Raw genomic sequence first — 22,185 nt, 5'->3', positions numbered from 1 at the left:
TACGCAGTGCTTCGGTGAGGTGTGCCTCAAAAGAAAACAGTTTACTCACACTTAAACTGGCACACACCCAGATGAGGAAATGAACAAAAGCGATTAGTTGTCAGATTAAGATTAAAAAGAATAAGACAAGAATGGATTTGTAATTTCCACAATTTAGTCGTATTTATCAATGTCACGATTGATTTTAGTTATTAGTTACATTTATGTACACTAGAAGTATATCTGTTACACGAAGAGTGTAAATATGTGCTGCGTGGCATGTTTTGCTGCATATTTGAATGGCAAACTTGCAGTGGTTAGATACTTTGTCAAGGGAAGAGGAGATCACAAAGAAACATACATAATCTCTGGCCAAAAGTCAAATCACCCAAAAGAGATATTCTCTTTGAAAAGGTAAATGTTTCATCAAATGGGAAATAAATACTGAGAACGATTTATTGGGGAAAAATAATTTTCCTTGATGGACTCCAAAGAAACCTCCTACAAAGATGGCGTACTGGAATGATTAAAAATTTTTGCCATGACATAACATGTATAACGATTGGGACGGTGAGTGAACACACAGTCGTATTCATGGGGGTTTAATTAATTCCACGAAAAGAACAGATTTACAGCACTTTCATCTCATCTTATGAAAATTAAAATAAGCATATTATAATACTAATCCTTATATTTAGAAACCTTAAGCTTTTTTGATTAAAACCAGTATATGATTTTAATTTTAGTAAATATCTCAAATTAATGTTATATGAATGATTCTAAGAAATATAACTGGAATAATAATAGGCTTGATTATAATAGTCAACAGAACTGAATTATGTATGGTTTTCAATTCAAATCAATTGATTATTTATGATAATTGCAAAGATCAATCGTTCTTTTGTAGTTTAGTTTAGTTTAGTTTCGTATATGCAAACATGTATAATAGTTTATAATTTATTGATATTATTTTCATAAGTATGTATACACAAATTATAATTGATAAATTTACTAATTATTAGATTGAACCTTTTGGTAGAATATTCATAAATTAATGTAGATAGTACGAGTGTGTAGATGGATATCTATATGTCTATATGTCTCGTTTGTGTATTGTATATATCTGTGTGGATTTGGGGACATGTGTAGATGGGGATATGTGTGTACGCCTGCGTATGGTCTGATTATGTGTGTATGCAGGAATCAGTGGCGGCTCGTGCCTGGAGCTGTGGAACTGCAGCACCCCCAATCATTTCTACTCAATATTATCGATACACGGTAAAAATAATACGTTTATTTTTTCCTTTCTATGTGATAATATATCATATTAATAATATATATATATATATATATATATATATATATATATATATATATATATATATATATATATATATATATAATCCTGAAGCTTAATGTCGATAACTGTCCCCATATTCATATAAGTATAAAAGTAAAACTTTGCTTGGAGCTGCACAAATTCACAGTTACACATTCTTAGCGAAGTTCGCTTATACGCATGCCCGCTTCAGACGGCGAATGAAAGCTAAGTTGGCACTGTCGTTTTCGCAGTTCCAAACGCTCGTGAAAACCGGTGTTTGCGTGTTTTCGCTTATATTATTATTTTTTTAAAAGGCTTGTTTACAAATGTTTTGTTTTTATTATTATTAAAAAGTGTAAAGTGTTCTTGTAAATAAATATCCACCTTAAAAAAAAATCTCACACTTTTAAATGCGATTTAAGCAGACAAAAATATACAATATGCGAAACTTTTTTTTTTTTTTTTAATTAAAAGTGTTCGGGCTTTTTACCCGTAAAGCTACCAACGTAACTAATGTTATTTTTTCACGTACGGCTTATTTTGTTTGTGTTTTTATGTAGTTTGAAATCTATTCATTTTGTGGTAGTTAAACTTTACAAAATAAAAAAATATTTACATTTTTTTCTATAGAAAAGCGAAGAAAATTTTATTTTTTAAATACATTTTAGTTAAAAAATGTTTTTAAATGTTGCTCATAGTACAAACATGTAAGCTTTTTTATTCTATATTTTATTTACAAAGTAAGTTTAGTTATAAACACATTTTTAAAATTTAAATAAAACTGTTATCCAATAAAACCATTTTTAAATGGTAAACTCCTAACTTTACCATCGTGTGCAAGCAAGTAAATTTCAAAGATTTTGTTTTTATGAAAAAATAAATTATTAAAAAATTGTAAATAAAATGTACTTAAAAAATGTTTTTCGTTTGTTTGCCTGCGGAAAAGCCCATAAAATTTATTTAATCTGTAAAGTTTAAAAGAAATATATTTGTATATTTTTTTTATTACTATTATTAGAAACACGCTACTCAAACATAGAGAGGGAGATGTTGGCTATCGTCTTTGGCCTGGAGAAATTTCACAGTTACGTTTGGGGCCACAAAACGACAATTCATACGGATCACAAGCCATTGGAGTCGATAGCATTGAAAAATCTAGCACAAGCACCCCCAAGACTGGCTAGAATGTTATTGAAGGTCGAGGGATATGATTTTACTGTAAAATATACCCCAGGAAAAACAGTTCCAATTGCAGACTGCTTGTCACGAGTAGCACCCAGACCCAGTGGGCACATTGAAGGGATCGATCTCAACGTCCATAGCATGATCTCATACCTCAACTTTGCGCCGACTAGAGTTGAAGATATAAGAGTGGAAACATCCCAGGATCCACTCCTAAAGCAACTTGTAAGCATGGTATTGACCGGCTGGCCTTCCAACCGGGCTGACTGCCCAGGAATTCTCCTGCCATTCTGGAATTTCAGAGATGAGATTGGGGTCCAGGATGGAATTCTACTCAAGAGCCAGAGAATCATTATCCCAGCCTCGTTGCAAAGAGGCATACTGGAAGAGCTGCATGCTTCACACCAAGGAGTAGAGAGAACGAGGTTACGAGCGCGTTCAGCGGTGTACTGGATAGGGTTAAATAAGGACATAGAAGATATAGTCCGAGAGTGCCACACATGCCAGAAATACCAAGCCAGTATCCCGCCCGAATCAATACTCCAGCACGAAACCCCTACGTACCCCTGGCAGTACGTCAGCACAGACTTGTTCACATTGGCATGGAAAGAATATCTGCTTGTGGCAGATCAGTACAGCCGAAACCCCTTCGTACGACGCCTTCTGTCCGCCTCATCAATATCCGTTATTAGAAGTATTAAGACGATATTTGAGGAACAAGGAGTGCCGGAAATCTTGTACTCGGACAATGGTCCACAATTTACAAGTAAAGATTTCAAGGATTTCGCCAGGACGTACAGCTTCCAACACAGGACATCGTCCCCACATTACCCCAAGTCTAACGGATTCGCCGAAAGAATGGTGGGAACATGCAAGAAAATTTTGACGAAGGCAGGGGAAACTGGTCAAGACAGCTACCTAGCAATGATGGCTTACAGAGCCACGCCACTGTCATCAGACATTAAGTCCCCGGCAGAGTTACTCAACGGACGAAAAATACGGACACCCCTAGTATCCAAGCAACAACTTGGCGATGAGCAGACTAGGACAGCCATACAGAAACAGAAAGATCAGTCTAAGGTCTGCTATGACAGGAAACATAACAGACACCACTCCCACCTACATGCAGGACAGAATGTCTATGTCCAGCAGGAAAAAGCAAAGATATGGGAGCCTGGAAAAATTCAGCGCTCCAGCGTGACACCCAGATCCTACATAGTTGAATCTGAGAACGGTAACACCTATAGAAGGAACAGGCAGTTCCTCAGACCAGCTGGGAGGAGATCAACAACCGCAAATAGATCCGACCAACCTCGCCCCAGCGACTCTCCACCGGATTCCACCCAGAAGGAAGGTCCCCCCCTAAACAAATCGAACAGCCGACCACCGAACAACACTCCAGCGGCACGCCTCACACCCGAACTGAGAAACTCACCCCCGAATTAAGAAGATCTCAGAGACGAGTGAATGCTCCTCAGAAACTGAACTTATAGGTTACACTATCCTAAAAAAAAGAGACAATACCATTACCCTAGAACAATGGAGACAAGCTAAATAGTATATTAGAGACTATGTTATCCCTTAATCAGATAAAGGCTAAATATCGCCCTTGGACTATATACATATATATGGAAGGGAAGGGATGTCATAATATAGGCTAAGAGACTATTAGTCGCCTAGAGTTATGCCCCTTGGCCCGTGACGTATGAATCTCGTCCGCCATTGTTTCTCAGTGCAACGTTTACTACTAGACAATAAAGAACGCATTTACACCACCTTCGAGTCTGTTTATCAATGCTTCCAAAGTATGTATTATCACGACAGCGTATTATCCCTTTTTCGACGGCTTATAATGGCAAAGTTAAAAAATATTTGTATTAAAAAAGACAATTTTAATGGCAAGCTTATTTTGTTATACGCCTATTTTTATTAACAACAAGCTTTTTATAAATAAAAGCGTTTTTAAATAGTAAAAATATTTTCGTTGATAAAAATCTGTTATCTAAAAGTTATAAAAGTACGATTCAACTCAGTTAGAACTTCCGGTTCAGTTGAATCGCAAAAAGAGGATCACGTAAACATTGTATTCCTTCTACCCTAATTAATATTCTACTAATAGACTGCCTAGTACTTACCTTTCCCAACACAATTGATATAAAAGAATTTAACCATGGCCTCCTTGCATCCCCAAGAAATAACTTCTGTGACGGTAAGTGAACTTCAACAGATTGAGTTTTCACAGCTGCCTCTCCATGATAAAGTTGAAATTAAGAAAAGAGGCCGTTCAACGCCTGATATTCAAATATCTCAGCCAGGCATTAGCAACAACAAAGTGTATATTCGTAGCTTTAATTCTGACTGGTACCAACGGAAAAGTTGGCTTTGCGGCTGTGAACTAAAAAAGGCATTGTTCTGCTTTCCTTGTTTGTTGTTTGGGGGTGATGTAACGTGGGCAAAAGATGGTTTCAGAACTATTAGCAAAATGAAAGATAGAACTGAAAAGCATGAGAAGTCAAAGAAGCACGTTGACAAGGCAGTTTCCCTATCAATTTTGGGGACCGTAAATATTAAAGAAAAACTTAGTGAGGCCTACAGACTTTCAATCAATCATCATAACATGAATGTTAAGAAGAACCGTGAAATTTTATCTAAAATAATAGATTGTATTTTCTTTTGTGGGAACTTTGAAACTCCCTTACGAGGACATGATGAAACAGATGATTCAGTAAATCCAAGTGTACTTAGAGGATTTTTAAATTTTGCATCTTAATTAGATCCAGATTTAAAGAATCACTTAGAAACCAGTAATGTCTTCAAAGGTGTTTTCAAGACTATTCAGAAGGACATACTTGACTGTCTTTTACAAATATACCGTGATGAAATAAGGGCAGAAATTAGTAAAGCTTCCTTTGTAGCTGTCATGGCTGACGATACAACAGATGTGTCTGAACATACACAAATGATCATTGTTTTATGGTACGTCTTGGATGAAAAAATACTTGAACGTTTTGGGGATTCTTTATTCCAGAAAACCAAACCGCTGATGGAATATCAAAATGTATTCTACAACAATTGGATATAATCCTTCAAGGGAATCGCCAAAAACTGATAGCTCAGACATTTGATGGTGCAAATGTTATGAAAGGCAAAAAATCTGGTGTTCAGGCGAAAATAAAAGCAGTTTATAGTAATGCACATTTCACTCACTGTTATGCGCATCAACTTAATTTAATAATGAGGAATGCAGCAAGCATTACACGAAATGCTAGAATATTTATCTCTAACATTTTGGCTATTCCGACTTTCTTTTCTAGATCACCACAGCGTCTGTCCATTCTCAAGAAGCATCTGGATGTAAGCATTCCACGTCCATCTGCCACAAGGTGGAACTTTAATATACGGACCATAAATAGAGTTCATGAAAATGTTCAAGCATTAAAAAAATGTCTCACTGAAATTCAGTCAACATCATATGTAGATGAAACCGTTGCAGAAGCGACAGGAGTTCTGAAATATTTGAACGATGAAAATTTCATATTTTGGTTAGAGCTATTTCATCAAATTATGTCTCATGTTGAAATTATTTATAATCATATGCAATCTCGGGAAATTAGCATATATAAAGTCAATGAATACATAGCAAATTTCAAAACTGCTATTTTAGAGATAAGAAACTCCAAATACTGTGAAAATCCTTCACAAACACTCAAGGCCGAAGCTAAAGAACTGTGTGACTATATATCTGTTGATATAACGGACAGATATTCTTCAACTAAACATTTAATACTTGCTGAATTGTTTAACAAGAAAAGTTTTGCTAGTTTTAAGAAGGAACTACCTACAGAAGAGATATCCTTGACAACTGAAGCATATCCCATGATTGACAAACAAAAGCTTGAAACTGAGTTAGAAATATTTTATAGTAGGTCAGATATCCATGAGTATTGCAAAGTAATTGATCTCCTGAAATTTATTTTGGAAAACAATTTAAACGATGTTCTTAGTAAAATCACAAAACTCATAAAAATTATCTTGACAATCCCCATGACTACATCAGAGGCAGAACGTTGTTTTTCAACTCTGAAAAGAATAAAAACTTTTCTAAGGAGCACCATGGGTTGCGAAAGACTAAATGCACTTGCAGTGCTTTCAATTGAAAAAAAAGTTCTTCAGCAGTCATTCAGAAGTTAAGGAGAAAATTATCAATCTTTTCTCACAAATTAAAACAAGAAGAATGGAATTTACTTTCAAATAAATATAATAAGTAAGCTATTCCAAATATTTACATCTTTTAGAATTCCTTTAAGTTATTGTATTTTTACACGTGTGCATACGTATAAATTATGTATATTTTTTATGTTTTTTTTTATTTTTACACAATATTAAAACAATACGCATTTTTTTTAAACAGCACCCCCACTAATCTTAGGCACGAGCCGCCACTGGTAGGAATATATGTTGTGTAAGTGACAGAATTATGAAGATGCGCTTCCCTCTTGCACACAGTAGGTATATGACGATTTTATCTGTGTATGCCCATACCATGGGGCATGATGAAGACACCATCAAGGCGTTTTACCGAGATCTCAGTCGTACCGTTTCCTCTATTCCTTTATCTGAGAAGATCTTCGTCATGGATGATCTAAATGCAAGGGTTGGCAGGGATCATCACACCTGGGACTCACTCGGCCGGTTTGGTGTAGGTAGGGTCAACAGTTATGGTCTGCATCTTCTCCATCTATGCACTCAGTTTGACCTTGCTATCTGTAACACTTTCTTCAGCCATAAAGATGTCCATAAGTTTACCTGGACCCATCCTCGTTCAAAACAAGGTCACTTGATCGATTATATTATTTCCAGGAAGGCAGATTTGCGGGACGTCTGTAGTGTGTGTGTTATGCGTGGAGCTGAATGCGGCACAGATCACTTTTTGGTACGCGGGAAGTTGAAAGTCTGTATTAGGAGGAAGTGTAGATTGGGTGGTGTTGGGATTCCCGGGCGGGTTGATGTGTCCAGGCTGGATGATCCAAATGTACGTGAAAAGCTTCGATCCGTAGTTAGTTCTGCTGATTTTGATGGGTCGTGGGCGCATTTTAAACACTATCTATATCTCCCCTACTCTCAAGTGATGGAATTGCCCTTATAAAGGATCCTAACAAGATTCTCCTTCGTTGGACCGAGCATTATTCTGATCTCTTTGACAACCCCTGTGATGTTGATGAGGACGTCATCAATGAATTCTTATCACAACAGAAGCTTATCCATTAAATGTCTGTGTTCCCATCTGAGAATAAAATTAGAGATGCCATCAAGGAAGTGAACGTTGGGAGGACTCCAGGGCTTGATGGTATTCCTGTAGAAGTCCTCTTACATGGGGGGGGGTGATAAACTTGTTCATGAAATTCTTCATCTTATCACTGATGTCTGGAGGTGGGTTCCCGTCCATCAGGATTGGATTGGTGCAATTCTTACATCACTGTACAAGGGAAAGGGGCCCAGGACCGACTGTGGAAGTTATCGTGGGATAAGTTTGTTGGAAGCAGTTGGCAAAGTATTTTCCAGAGTTCTACTTAACAGATTATTAAAGTATATTTGTCCATCCGTCATTCCAAAAAGCCAAAGCGGCTTTTGTCCGGGCAGAGGAACCACGGACATGATCTTCTCTGCTCGGCAGTTGCAGGAGAAATGTACTGAACACCATGTTCCGCTTTATCAGGTTTTTGTTGATTTGACTAAGGCTTTTGATACGGTGAACAGAAGTGCCCTTTGGATAATTCTGGGGAAGTTGGGATGCCCACCTCAATTTCTACGATTACTCAGGGAGCTCCACACTAATATGAAGGCTCGCCTGAACTTCAACGGATACCTGTCGGAACCCATATCGGTTGACAATGGTATGAAGTAGGGTGATATCCTAGCACCTACACTTTTTTCAATTTATTTTGCAACTATGTTATCGTATGCTTTTAGGGAATGTTCTCTAGGTGTTTACTTGCGTTTGAGAACCACAGTTAGGGTCTTTGATCTTCGTCGTTTTCATGCTTCAACCATCCGATTCGAGGGGGTTCAGGGAATAGAAATGAATGTTATTTTTATGTTCCAAAGTGGTTAAAGATTCCAATATTGAAGGTAAATTCCAAATCCAGCATTCAGATTTGCAATAATAGAACCTTGGAGGTAATAAATCTCATTTTGTCGTTATTATACAATTCGCAGAGAATGTTCTATTTTTATACAGCAAATCCAACCAGTCCAAGTTCTAACTCGCAAAATCATCATTATAAATTTCGTACAATTTGATGTTAATTAGGAGAAAGCTGTTCTATTTTTTACAGTGGAAATGGAGCGAATAAATATTAGGAGAAAGATAGTGCCTATTCGGCCTTAAATCCGAACCGACTTAGAAATGAACTAAATTCTGTTAGCAAGATGATTTCTAATACATTTTGATGGGAAGTATTGGACAAGAAAGGATACCCACTAACAATTTTGACATAGTAATGGGATCCGCTCTGTCAAGTTACGGATTTAGGGTGGCTCTTCCTATTCATAGAGCTTAATATATTATTCAAAAATTTATAGGAGGGATTATACAGGGATTGCGCATTATTTGTAACAACTGCTAGACCTTGATAGCACAATAATACCATCAAGAAACTACACGATGTTTTCATAACGTGTGGTCTATGCATTGAAGTTTACCCAAATAAGAAAGAATCTAATTTGTTGGTTTTTTAAAATAGTCACCCATATAGGAGCCTATTCGTGACCAGCCACACACACACACACACACACACACACACACACACACACACACACACACACACACACACACACACACACACACACACAAACACAAACACAGACACACAGACACACACACACACACGCGCACACACACAGACGTTCAGCCTTAGTATATATATATATATATATATATATATATATATATATATATATATATATATATATTAAATATAGGCACGCACCGCCAAAAATGGCCGCAAAATCAAGTTGTTGTTGTTTTTTAAAACTAAATTACATTTATTAAAATCCATTATTTCTGAGTAACTTTTTTTTTTCCAGAAAGATAAAACCCTGAATTTTATCATATAGAAAACAGAATAATGTAAAACTTTTTCTACTATTTTTAATTCAATTTTAAATGTTAAATTTTCCCAAAAAGTTAACAATTGATATTTTTTGTCTTGCACAAAAAACGTACTTAAATATTTAAAAAAAAGGGTTTTTGAAATAATTTATTTATTCATTTATTGTCTAACTAAGATTTAGGATGATTTTCTAAGAGAATATGCAAAAATATTATTATATAAGTACCTGAATTTCAAATAATTCCACTTATTCATATAAGTAACCAAATATTTCGCGTCGCCGTAGAGTTCAGATCGACTCTGTTTACGTTTTCTTTTGATGAGACGAAAACTATGGAAGACCAAACAGGCCAAAAAAACTTATTTTTTAGTGACGAAAATTTCAATGTATTATTAAGCTGAGGCTGGCCAGTACCAGATGGGTGACCATTTGTATGAGTTTGGTTTTTAATGTGTATGTGTGTGGGGGCCAGGCTCCCCAAAATGGGGGGAGGGGGCAATTTAAAGCAGAATAAAAAAAAATTATTTCAGCGCGTTTGGTCCACCGTAGTCGAAAGGCGGCAAACGTTTTCAAAAGAGATCGAAAAAAATGATGCTATTTTTAATACAAAGGGCACAATATTTATCGAATTTTTTTTTTTTGTATCGATTATTCAAAGCATGCTCTGTTTAGTAATGGTCATGCATTATTCGGCTCGCTAAAAAAAAATTGTTAATTTATTTATCAAAAATTTTAAAATGGCTTTTTTCGTATAAATATTAAAAAAAAATTTTTTTTGTTTTGCTTAACTTAAATTAATTATTTTACTTAACATATTCACCGAATTTCACACTTCAAAACTCAAAAGCGGGATAATTAAACACAATCGAAGTTCTGATATTCAGACGTCAAAATAAGGTATGCAAACAATTTTTTTTTAATTTTTTTTTTTAATCTATAATTCTGTCCCTTACAACAACACAATATGTTTTGTTCAGTTTCAGATGATTATTTTAAGCATATTTGTTCCCACTTCAAAACAAGGGGGGGTTTTGTAAGCAAAACAATATATATATATATAAATATCGTTTATGAAAAATAAGTACACTGTTATAAAGTTCATTCTTCTAATAATCGCTGAAAATTTCGTATTGATCGGATAATTACCTGATTTTTGGTAGATTTTTAAAAAGACCGTCCGTCAAAAAGTACTGACCTGCCCCCCCCCCAGTTTTGGCGGTATATATAATAAAAAATTATATTATAAAATTAAAAAAGATAAAAATAATAAATAGATCGAGATCCTTAATTTTAAATGAAGAATGACAATGAACTAAATATAAAGCAATGTTTAGGCTTTATTTCCTGATTAAATAAGTTTTAAACTTAAACCTTCCTAAATCGCATAAATAAGCATGCAGATAATTTTGTAAATAAACAGAGCAAATTCCCGACACGAAACTTACGTGGTTTCGTAACGATTTAACTTAGTTGATTAGTCCGATCTAAAAAATGATAAAATTAAAAATTAAAAATGGAAAAAGTAGAAATTAAGAAAAAAAGAAAATATTAAAAAATAAATATTAAAAAAACCATAAGTTTAATTAAGTAAAGAAATCTAGAAATCTAATTTAAGAAATCGATAAATCGTGTTAATAAAACATATTTGGTGCAAGTCTATTATTGGGCCGAAAATGAAGTCGGTTACATGGAAAATCTGCAAAAAAACAGTATAACGTACGTACTTGTCATTGCATGTACATGTCATATTCCAAAAATCACGTAAATCATTCAAGTAGTTTTTTTTTATTTAAGAAAATCAAATATTAAAGCACAGTTAATCGAGAATAAGTCGAGCGCCATGTTGGATCGACACTATGTCAGCTAACGCCACCTAACAGCCAAATGCGATCCACGGATCAAAGAAGGGGGAGATAATCGCCTTTTTTAATTATGAATTAACTTAATAAATAAATAAATAAATAAACATGACTACTAGTAAAAAAAAAATAACTTTTTTTTTTTTTTTTTTAGAACAGAGGGTTATTTTCCGTTTTAGAACAGACTTTAATAAGCGAACATGAAAAACTTAGATGAAAATATACAAGAAAAATAAATAAAATAATTTTTTTTATTTTAAAGAAAATCAAATTTTTCGATTTTTAGGGATTTCGGGCATTCTTCGTTGTGGGGAGATAACCAGTGACAAATTATAATAGTTTAATTATTTCCTCAGGTTATTGCATTCTCTGAAAATGAACCATTTGAATGTAAATGCACTCAACATGGAAGAGTTGTGCTATTTGCTTAGGCGAAATGCAAAAGTCGTCGATTTCCTACAATCTCAGAACTTACTTTCGACATCAGAAATTTGTCGCTGTGGAACGGACATGACATATCAAACCAGAAATAGACCTGATGGGGTTTGTTGGAGATGCAAGCGTTGTCATGCACGCGTCTCTATACGTAAAGGTAGTTTCTTTTCCGGTTCCAAAATACCGCTGAAGGAGCTAGTAAAATTTTTGTATCTATGGGCCTACGATGATGTAAGCTGTAAAACTGTGAAGAGAGAGTGCAGAATTTCGACTAACCAATCTATATGTGATTGGCGAATGTTCGTCAGGGACATTTGCGTTGAACATTTTTTGAGACATCCCCAAATACTTGGTGGCGAGGGATGTTCGGTCGAAATAGATGAAAGCTTGTTTTCTCGGAGAAAAAGTCACACCGGGAGAGTCACTCGGAAGTTGTGGGTGTTCGGAGGATACGAACACGCTACAAAACGTGGGTTTTTGGTCACAGTTCCTGCAAGAAATGCTGCGACCCTAATCCCAATAATAAAAAGATATATTCGGCCAGGCACGACCATAGTATCAGATTGTTGGCGGGCCTATGAAAGACTGGGTGCTGAAGGGTACCGCCACTTAAGCGTCAACCACAGGTACCATTTTGTGGATCCAACCACAGGTGCCACTACAAACCATGTGGAACGCATGTGGGCAGAGGCCAAAAAAAAGAAACAAAAGCGAGTGTGGTACCCGTACACATATGGTCGATTCGTACCTGGCCGAGTTCATGTAGCGGCAGAAGTTTTCAAGAAATAAACTAGAAAGTCTGTTTTGCCAGATAGCGGAACTGTATCCCCTTTAAATGCTCAATTTAACTGTTTACTAGGGAGAAATCAGTATTTTATATTATTATTTTGTTGACTCTTAGGAAAAGAAGTCGTTATCTTAATTTATCAGTTTATATTTTTTGTTATTCCAAATAATGTTTCTCCATAAAAAAAAACACTGTTTTCGACATTTTGTTTTCATGTCCGCTTAATAAAGTCTATTTAAAAAAAAACTGATTCGGACATGAAATCAGTATTTGAAATTATTAATTTGTTGACTCTTAGGAAAAGAAGTCGTTGTCTTAATTTATCAGTTTATATTTTTTTCATTCCAAATAAATAACTGATTCGGACATTTTATTCCAAATAAATAACTGAATCGGACATTCCTAAAAAGGAAAAGAAGTCGTTATTGTTACTTTATTAATTTGTATTTGTAATAGGAAAAAGTTTGTTTTCGGCATTTCAGGAAAAAAAAAAAAAAATACATATGTCAATTATCTCCCCCTTCTTTGATCCGTGGATCGCATTTGGCTGTTAGGTGGCGTTAGCTGACATAGTGTCGATCCAACATGGCGCTCGACTTATTCTCGATTAACTGTGCTTTAATATTTGATTTTCTTAAATAAAAAAAAAACTACTTGATCGATTTACGTGATTTTTGGAATATGACATGTACATGCAATGACAAGTACGTACGTTATACTGTTTTTTTTTCAGATTTTCCATGTAACCGACTTCATTTTCGGCCCAATAATAGACTTGCACCAAAATATCTTCCTTACCTGTGAGATTCGTCCCTATCTCCAAATTCAAAATGGATATATTTTTTAATTTACCAATGTTGCATTTATAAGATTGGGGTTGATCCATTTCACTACTTATCATCCTCTACTTTTATTAGTACTTATATATTTATATTCTTATTTATGTATTAAAAATATATAAAAAGTTTCCAAAATTATATATTTATGCACACACATTTTTGTATAATACATGTTATACATTAATAATATGTTTTGGAATTTCCTTTGTTAATATATTCTGTTTAATTTTATACGATTCAAAAGCATCAGGATAACGAACAAATGCTCTATTTAACTTTTTAAATTTTTTAGTTTTATCCCCGCCTTGTTAATCATCGTTATTACTAAGCTAGAAACTGGGGATATAAAATCTATTACTTTTAAGGTAACGCGAGCTATTCTAAAAAACTCTCACATAATAGTTCCATAAAACAAATACAGAGCATGTACTATCTTTATGCAGTATACGAATTATTTGAAAGGGGATGCAGTTTCTTTCATCAAACATTTTATAAAGAAATATTCCATCATCAATTTTATATATAAATCCAGAAATATAACTTGTTTTCCTCTATGTTCACAATTCAATTCTAACTCCTTTGGGTATATAAAATGTTTATTTTTCTAATATTATTTATTTCGTAACACACACACACATACACATACATAACCACACACATACACACACACAGAGACACACTGACACAGACACACACACACACACACACACACACATATATTTCGAAATATACATATATATAAGCGAGATGAGACACTGATAGAAATCAGATGAAAGATCCTGATAGATATTACTTGAAGTAATACTTTCAAGGTGATCCTAGCCAAAAAGGAAAAGCTCAATATTTAAGAATAGAGCAATATATAAGTTTGGTGGTTAAATTTTAAATTCTGAAAAAACAACAACATATAGACACATATATTCGAATTAAGAATTTATTGTGCTGAAAAGCAAAATAAGCTTTAATAAGCTTTCATTCACAGCTGAACGTTTTGCTAACCGCATTTCATTTTCTCTGATGATATATGAGCCATTATTGAAAATCCATGGATTAAGGAAATTACATAATCCCTTCCATATATTCCTTTTGTTTTCTAGGAGAAACATCTAACATTATTAATATCTTTGATCTATACACAAAACAAAACATCACCAGAAAAATTGAAAAAATAAAAAAGGTATTACTAAACAAAAGCTTTATGTTGTCGTTAACAATGTGTGTTTAAATGAAACAATGCTTCCTAAATATACACGATATATATATATATATATATATATATATATATATATATATATATATATATATAATTTTTTTAATTGGTGCATAATTTTTTTTCAATTATCAAACTCTCACTGTCCTTGTTTCTCTTTCTCTCTCTGCATATATATATATATATATATATATATATATATATATATATATATATATATATATACACAAGGGGCGTGCAATAAGTAATGGCCCTGACCCACTTCCCATAGCAGTAGAGCAACGAAACTTGGCACAGTTATTAGTCTTTCTCTACATAGGAACCACCCAGAGTTATGCATTTCTCCCATCGTTTGATGCAGCTTTGGAGACCATTTTTGTAGAACACACCAGGTTGGTCCTCCAACCACGACGTGACTTCAGAATTCAAGGCTGCATCATCTGGGAAACGCTTTCCTTTCAAAAACAGCTAATTCTACCCTATGCGACAATGACCATCAATTCCCTGTATTTCCTCCTATAACAGACAACACGCTAGGTAACATACAAATATATGTGCGTGAGGTCGCCAAGCTAATCAAGAACCTTGATTCCAGTAAAGCAACTGGCCCTGATGGCATTCCAGTTATAGTGCTGAAAAAGCTCCAACCAGAACTTGCCCCCATACTTACAAAACTGTTTAAGCGTTGCCTTAAGGAGAAGTGCTTTCCAACACCCTGGAAAACCTCATCAGTATGCTCTGTATTTAAGAATTCAGGTTAAAAGTCATCTCTCTCTCAGTACAGACCAATAATCCCCTGTGTGTCATGAGTAAGTTGTTGGAATCCATATTAAATAAAGAAGTATTCAACCACCTCAACAGGAACAGCCTTCATAGTGACATGCAATATGGTTTCCGCTATGGTTAGCAGATGTGCTAACAGTTATATCACATAGGATTAGTGAATCTCTTGAGAAAGGTTTCCTTTCCAGGGCAATTGCTCTTGACATATCAAAGGCCTTCGATAAGGTATGGCATAAGGGCCTACTTCACAAGATTTCCAGCTACGGTATTACTGGAAATGTTTTCTCAATCATTAAATCATTTCTCTCTGATAATAAGAGTAGTGGTTGATGGGCAGAAATCAGAGGCCCAGAGTTAATACTGCTGGAGCCCCCAGGGGTCCATCCTGGGCCAAACTCTCTTCCTGGTCCACATCAATGATCTCCCAAAACACATACTTAAATCATTCGTTGACATCTATGCTGATGACACGACCATCTATCGCAACACATCAAAGGCCGTAAATGACAAAGTTATCTCTAATTCTCTCTCCTCTGATCTTGAGTGCGTGGTACAATGGGGGAAGAGGTGGCTGGTCACTTTTAATGTATCCAAAACCAAGCTTCTATCTTTACATCATCACAGCTCTGATTCCCATCTGGCATCAATTGAAATGGATGGCTCTCGTCTTGGAGAGGCTCCATGTTCTGACAAGCTTCTGGGTTTGACCTTTACTCCTGATCTGAAATGGAACACATACATCAAATCTGTTGCCAGGGACGCTGGGAAAATGGTGGGATCCTTCTACCGCTCCAGAAGATATCTCGCTACTGATGCAATTCTCTATCTGTATAAAAGCCAAGTACTTCCAAGGATGGAGTACTGCTGCCACATGTCGGCAGGAGCTGCTAAAAACAGCTTATCCTGCCTTGACAGAGTACTAAATAGACTTCGTGGTTTAGTGGGGGATGTCCTTTTCTCTTCCCTGCAACCTCTCTCCCACAGAAGAGACGTTGCGAGCCTGTCTTTGTTTTATCGTTATTTCCATGGCAGGTGCTCGTCTGAGCTCCAATCCCTCGTCCCCCCTCGCCAATCTTTCACGGGAAACACCCGTCTGGCTGAAACTAATGTCAATAATTTTCCCACTCATTATCTGTGCCTAAATCCAAACGTAGATTCCATGAGCAAAGCTTCTTTCTTAGAACTGCACGCCAGGGGAACTCTCTGCCGCTTGCCTGTTTCCCACCTACCTACAACTTGGACGTCTTCAAGTCCAACATAAACAAACTCCTGACAAACCGCCCCCTTAAGTAAGACACTCTATCAAAACCCCCGATACTAATGATTACTACAATACTATGTCATTGATTACTGTACACGCAATAACCCTTATTCCTGAGTGGCCTTCGGGCCTTGATAAGTGGTGACTCCCCCATGTAAAAAAACAACTTTATGGCTGGGAAGAGGTGAAAGTCAGAGGGGGCAATGTCAGGAGAGTAGGGAGGATGCGGAGTCTCATAACATAGCAGGTCGCCAGATCAGAAGCACACTCCCTGTGCTTCTGATCTGGCGACCTGCGAGTTGTGGACCGAAGCGTTGTCCTGCAGGAGGAGGGTAGCTTTCTGATCTTGTCCAGCCTCTTGATTTTGATAGCTTCCCTTAATTTCCTTAAAAGTGAAGCATAATAGGCTCCTGTAATTGTGGTACCTTTGCAAGGAAATCTGTCATCACTACTCCGTCCTGGTCCCAGAAGACTGTGAGCATGACCTTGCCAGCGAAGGGCTGCACTCTTGCCTTCGTTGGAGGTAGTGAGTCCAAGTGCTTCCACTGCATTCACTGGGCTTTGGTCTCTGGATCATAGTGATGGACCCAGGTTTCATCCTGTTTAATCAGTCTTTTGGAAAACTTTGACTCATCTTCTTGGCACATCTCCAAATTCATCCTCGAGCACTCGACGCGTTCTCGCTTCTGGAATGAGCAACCCGGGAATCCATCTGTCAGACACCTTATGCATATGCAAATGGTCATGAATGATAGTTCTCACAGACCCTGTACTAATCTTGACATCTTGGGCTATTTGGCGAATAGTAATGCGCCGATATTCCAAAATAGCAGCCTCAACTTGACGGACAGGTGCCTCATCAATGGCAGAAGGGGGCGACCAGGTCTGGGAGCTGTTTCCACAGACTTCCGGTCATGTTTGAATTCATGATGCCAGCGTTTTACAAGGTCATATGATGGGGCATTATCACCATACGTTTCTTTTATTTCATCAAAAGTCTCCTGTGGTGTGCGTCCTTTCAAATACAAAAACCGGATCACTGCTCGACATTCAACAGGCTCCATTTCACACCTGACTTAGTTCAAACATCTGTAAAACAGAAACCACAATTAGTCCAGAGCTGTAATTTGCCATATAACCCGTAGAGATATAAATCATTGCACATGCAAAATTTCAGCTAGATCAGACAACTGGAAGTGGGTCAGGGGCATTACTTATTGCACTCCCCTCCTTCGTATATATATATGTATATATAAATAAATAAATATATATATATATATATATATATATAAGTAGGTTGTAGTTTGCTTGAAGCATTGTTGAAGAAAATTATAAGGTAAAATTAAAAGCCAAGAACAATGCGAGATTTTTTTTTTATATAGAGTAAAATTAAATGCAAACAAAAGAAATAAAGTTCTTTTTTTTGTTGTTTGTTTTTTCTTTTTCACACAAATTTTTTTAACTCTAAACAACAGTAAATTTTTTTTTTCTGTTGTATTCAATGGTGATATAAATCTCAATATATTTCATACTTATTAGTCCATTTTCAAGAGAAGACAGCGGAAGAGTGTTCAAAATTGGAAAAGTAGCCGCAGAGTTTGCCACGTGATACCGCGAAATATAGAACAAAAAATGACGTTAGGAGAACGTTAAAATAAATCAGTTGATGTTTGAAATACTTGTTGCGTTTGTGAATCAAGGGAGATGACTATTCAAGCAAGGTTTTTTTTTGTTTTTTTTTTTAATTATTGTTTTTCTTATGTTTTAAACTTATATTATAAAAGCGGAGCTCAATTCCAGTCTATTGTTTAGTGTGGGAGTATTTTTTGAAATAATTAAAGATTCGAGGATACGAAGTTGACCTACGTTTCTTGAAGAAGCAAGAATGTTGATGTGAAAATCTGGTTCTGAATTAATGCAAGTGCGAATATGTTTATAGAACGACGAAGCAGTAGTGTTTAAGTGCTCTTTAATGCGGTGATGAAGCAATCTGGTAGTGCTTCCGATGTAAGATGCACTGCATTTAGTGCATTGTAGGTCGTAAACAACGTGGTTCTTAAAGCATAAACCTGTGTGTGATATTGGGCAATTAGAGAGTGAACAAGGGGAAGGTGTATGCGATGGATGTTTTCGGTTGAGCTGTTGTCTTAAAGTAGATCCAGTGTGGATGAGTTGAATGTTGAGCCCCTCGCTGCGGATGGCTTTTCGGATTGAAGATGAGATTTTGTCACTGAGGAAGGGTAGTTTTAGAAAACAATTGTTAGAGAAGGGTCGGGTGTTGCGTTTTTTCTTTTTAAGTGAGGATAGGATCGTATTAGGGTAGCCGTTTAGTGAGAGGGTCTGTAGGAAATTGTTAGTGTGTGTATGTTTGTCAAAGTAGAAAAAGAAGTGTCAATTTATATGTTTAGTATTTCTAAAGAATAGCTACTGTTTTCTAATTCGCTGGAAGCGTAATTTACTCGTCCATTGAGGTGATAACCTTTTTACGCCATAATGTTGACAACATTCCTTATAACATTTTTGATCCTAGAGAGATTACCAGTAAGAGCTTCAAATAATGCATGTGAAAACCCTCATTTGCAGACAGTTTTCTGCCGTAACGAAAAGGGTAAGTAAAACCAATCATTATATATATGTCAGTTTGTCACGCTTCGGTTTAAAAGCAAATTTCTTGGTCTGTTAATCTTAAATTTGTAATCGAGATTTAATTATAGCACTTTAAATTAGATACATACAAGCAGCTGTATGACGATTACGCCTGAAATAGCCGTTTCCTTGGCCTGTCACACGTTTTGACCTTCACCTTCACCGAGGTGAACGATTTATATGACCTTCACCGAGGTGCGCGACTTGACACACAAAAATAAACCGCCTCTTAATCACCTGCTAACGCATGCGTCACTGTAACGTCCAATGACAACAACAACAACAACCTTCTCACTCGACCTGCCTTTATACCACTATCTCAATCCCTTCTCTTGCGCATGCGCCTGTAGATTCCTGACAATCTCGAGACTTCCGCTTATAAAAACCCAAGTTTTGTTGTCGCGCATGCCTATACAAGGCACAAACACGAGGGCGTTTGTTGTGTTGGTAAGTACTACACTCCCCCCTGATCTGATGATCACATAGAGTGCACTCCGGGGGTGGCCTCTTAGTTCGTTGGCTTCTGCGAAGGGTGGTATTTACACTCTCGGATTCAGGTTCTGGTTCTGGTTCTGTGTGAGGTTCTGGTTCTGGTTCTGGTTCTGATCCTGCCTGATCAGACGAACTAAAACTACCACTCTCTTGCTCGGTGACCTCACTCATCAGCAGCTCATCATCTGATGATTCGTCGCTCTCTGTAGTTGTGGGATGTACTTCACTAGCCGGGCGAAGATCGCGCACATGGCGTGGGGTTCCATCAACAAGGACCGACTGCTGGCTGACCACTCCAGATATTCGTCCTCGCTTGAACTTGGTGGTGCACCGGTTTCCAGGGGGTCTAACCCAAACTGGATCCCCTACCTTGTATTTGTTATGACTCTCCTCGTCGATTGGTTGGACAGTGTCAATGCCCTTTATCCTACCACGGTATTTGTGTATGGCATTGGCCGGTGCTGTTGTTAGTGTCTTCCCATCCTTTGGTGTGACGTTATACCAATACGTGACCTCCGTAATGGTGCATTGTTTTCTGGCAGCAATTCTCTTGATGCTGCGATGGCTCCTCTCAGCAATGCTATTCCCTGATGGCACATGGGCACATCGCAGTCGTAGTCGGACACCCCACTCATTCAACAACTGCCGAACTTGGTGGCTACAAAAAGCAGCATCGTTGTCCGTCAATATCTCTTCCGGCGCACCTCGCTCAGAAAAGATAGATGACAGTTGGCGGACAACATTCGCTGAGTCCTGCCTGGTCATTTGCCGCCACACCGCAAAACGGTCCACAGTCGATAAGGGTTAGAAAGGGCTTACCACTGTAATGGGTAATATCCATCGCTAATCGTTGCCACACATGCTCAACTTCCAATCGCCCCTTCTGCCATTGCTCAGGTGCAGGATCGATAGACTGGCATGCCTCACAGTGGCTGATGATCTGCCTGACATCCGCCCTTGTCACTGCCGGGTCTACACGCCTCGCAAAATACAAAGTTCTTTTGATACCTGGATGTCCACTCTGCACATGAATTCTTTGTATTTGGCATGAGCTAATCGCGCCAACTGCGCAAGATCGAGCAGTGAACTCCACGCCTGTCTTCACAGCTTCATACCATTTGTGAGGCACACGGGTTAGTTGTTCTGCACGATTACAGTGTGATGCCACGAGCGTTACACTTACCGACAGGTCATATTCTGATACCAGACTCTTCAGGGTTTTTAGCCTCCGCCGGATTAACATCTCACTGGCTGACTTAGTACGGACTCTTGTTCGTCCCGAGAGAGTGTCGGACACCCAGTGGTAGACGCAGAGAGAATCCGTGTACAAGTGTAACTTCTTCGACTGCCATTGCAGTGCCAGATTTAAACCCTTCACAACAGCATCCAGTTCCGCCAGGTTGATGTGTTGAGCATCATTCACGGGTCGCAGCAAGCAAGCGTCTTCAATTACATTTCCACGTTGCTCCAATAACACTCCTAATGCCAAAGAACTAGCGTCAACCCACACATTCACAGTGTCCCCATCGACACACCATTCTCCACGGGCAGGATCCTCCTTGTTAACTCTCTCTAGGGTTTCTGTCATCATCAGAGTTAGAAGAGCATCATCAGATACATCATCCCAACCTGTAGTTACTAAACTTGCCCTGCGTTTGATGACGCCCACAGCTGCTCGGAGCCAGCCACACGCTGGTAAGTGACCAATAAGTTTCCCACACAAGGAAAAAATAGTCCGCCGCGTAATAACATCAGGGACGGTTGGAATCTCACTGCCACGCCTCCATCGTAAGGTACCGTCTTTCCCGCAAACGTCCAATCCTAATACCCGTGCTCCATCCCTCAGACGTTCGGGATCCTTGCACTCCAACCCGAATTGAGCTAACTTTTCTCTGACGTGAGACGCAGATTGTACGTCTTCATTGACATACACATTATCAATATAGGCCGATGTTGCGTCCTCAGTAGTCTTTTCCTGGGACAACACTGCATTTACGATGGTCTTCATGATTTGCAGTGCCACATTCAGCCCAAAGCCAAGCCGAGTAAGGCAGTATCTCTGACCCCGGAACCACACTGTCTGGAACGGCCACAATGTCTCATCCACTCGCACCTGCAAATAAGCCTTCCGCAAGTCTACTATAGAAACATTGGAGCCCTTCTGGCGCCATTCTCTCAGCTTGCCGGCGCACACGTCAGCATCGGCAGTGTACGTAATAGATACATTGAGACGTACACTGCCGATGCTGACGTGTGCGCCGGCAAGCTGAGAGAATGG

At 37.6% G+C, this 22,185-nt stretch overlaps 1 protein-coding gene across 3 annotated transcripts in view; it reads left to right on the top strand.

Moving 5' to 3' along the window:
* Positions 1-200: 200 nt before the first annotated feature.
* The window catches only part of LOC145295819 (metalloproteinase inhibitor 1-like), a 71,949-nt gene continuing 49,964 nt past the window's right edge, over positions 201-22,185 (top strand). Inside the window, exon 1 of one of the 3 annotated variants that reach the window (XM_080141507.1) lies at positions 201-393. Coding sequence is in view for 2 of the 3 variants with exons in the window: in XM_080141504.1 (XP_079997630.1) it covers positions 19,263-19,377 (115 nt within the window). In the remaining variant the exon portion in view is untranslated. Of the gene's footprint in view, positions 394-432; positions 550-19,141; positions 19,378-22,185 lie in introns of those variants that run through there. The other 2 variants (XM_080141505.1, XM_080141504.1) reach the window with 2 other exon arrangements.

This window comes from Euprymna scolopes, chromosome 16, assembly GCF_053919585.1.
Source record: "Euprymna scolopes isolate OS-2025 chromosome 16, ASM5391958v1, whole genome shotgun sequence".
Classification (NCBI taxonomy): domain Eukaryota; kingdom Metazoa; phylum Mollusca; class Cephalopoda; order Sepiida; family Sepiolidae; genus Euprymna; species Euprymna scolopes.
Note: the sequence above shows the minus strand (reverse complement) of the source record. Positions and strands in the feature narration are given on the sequence as shown.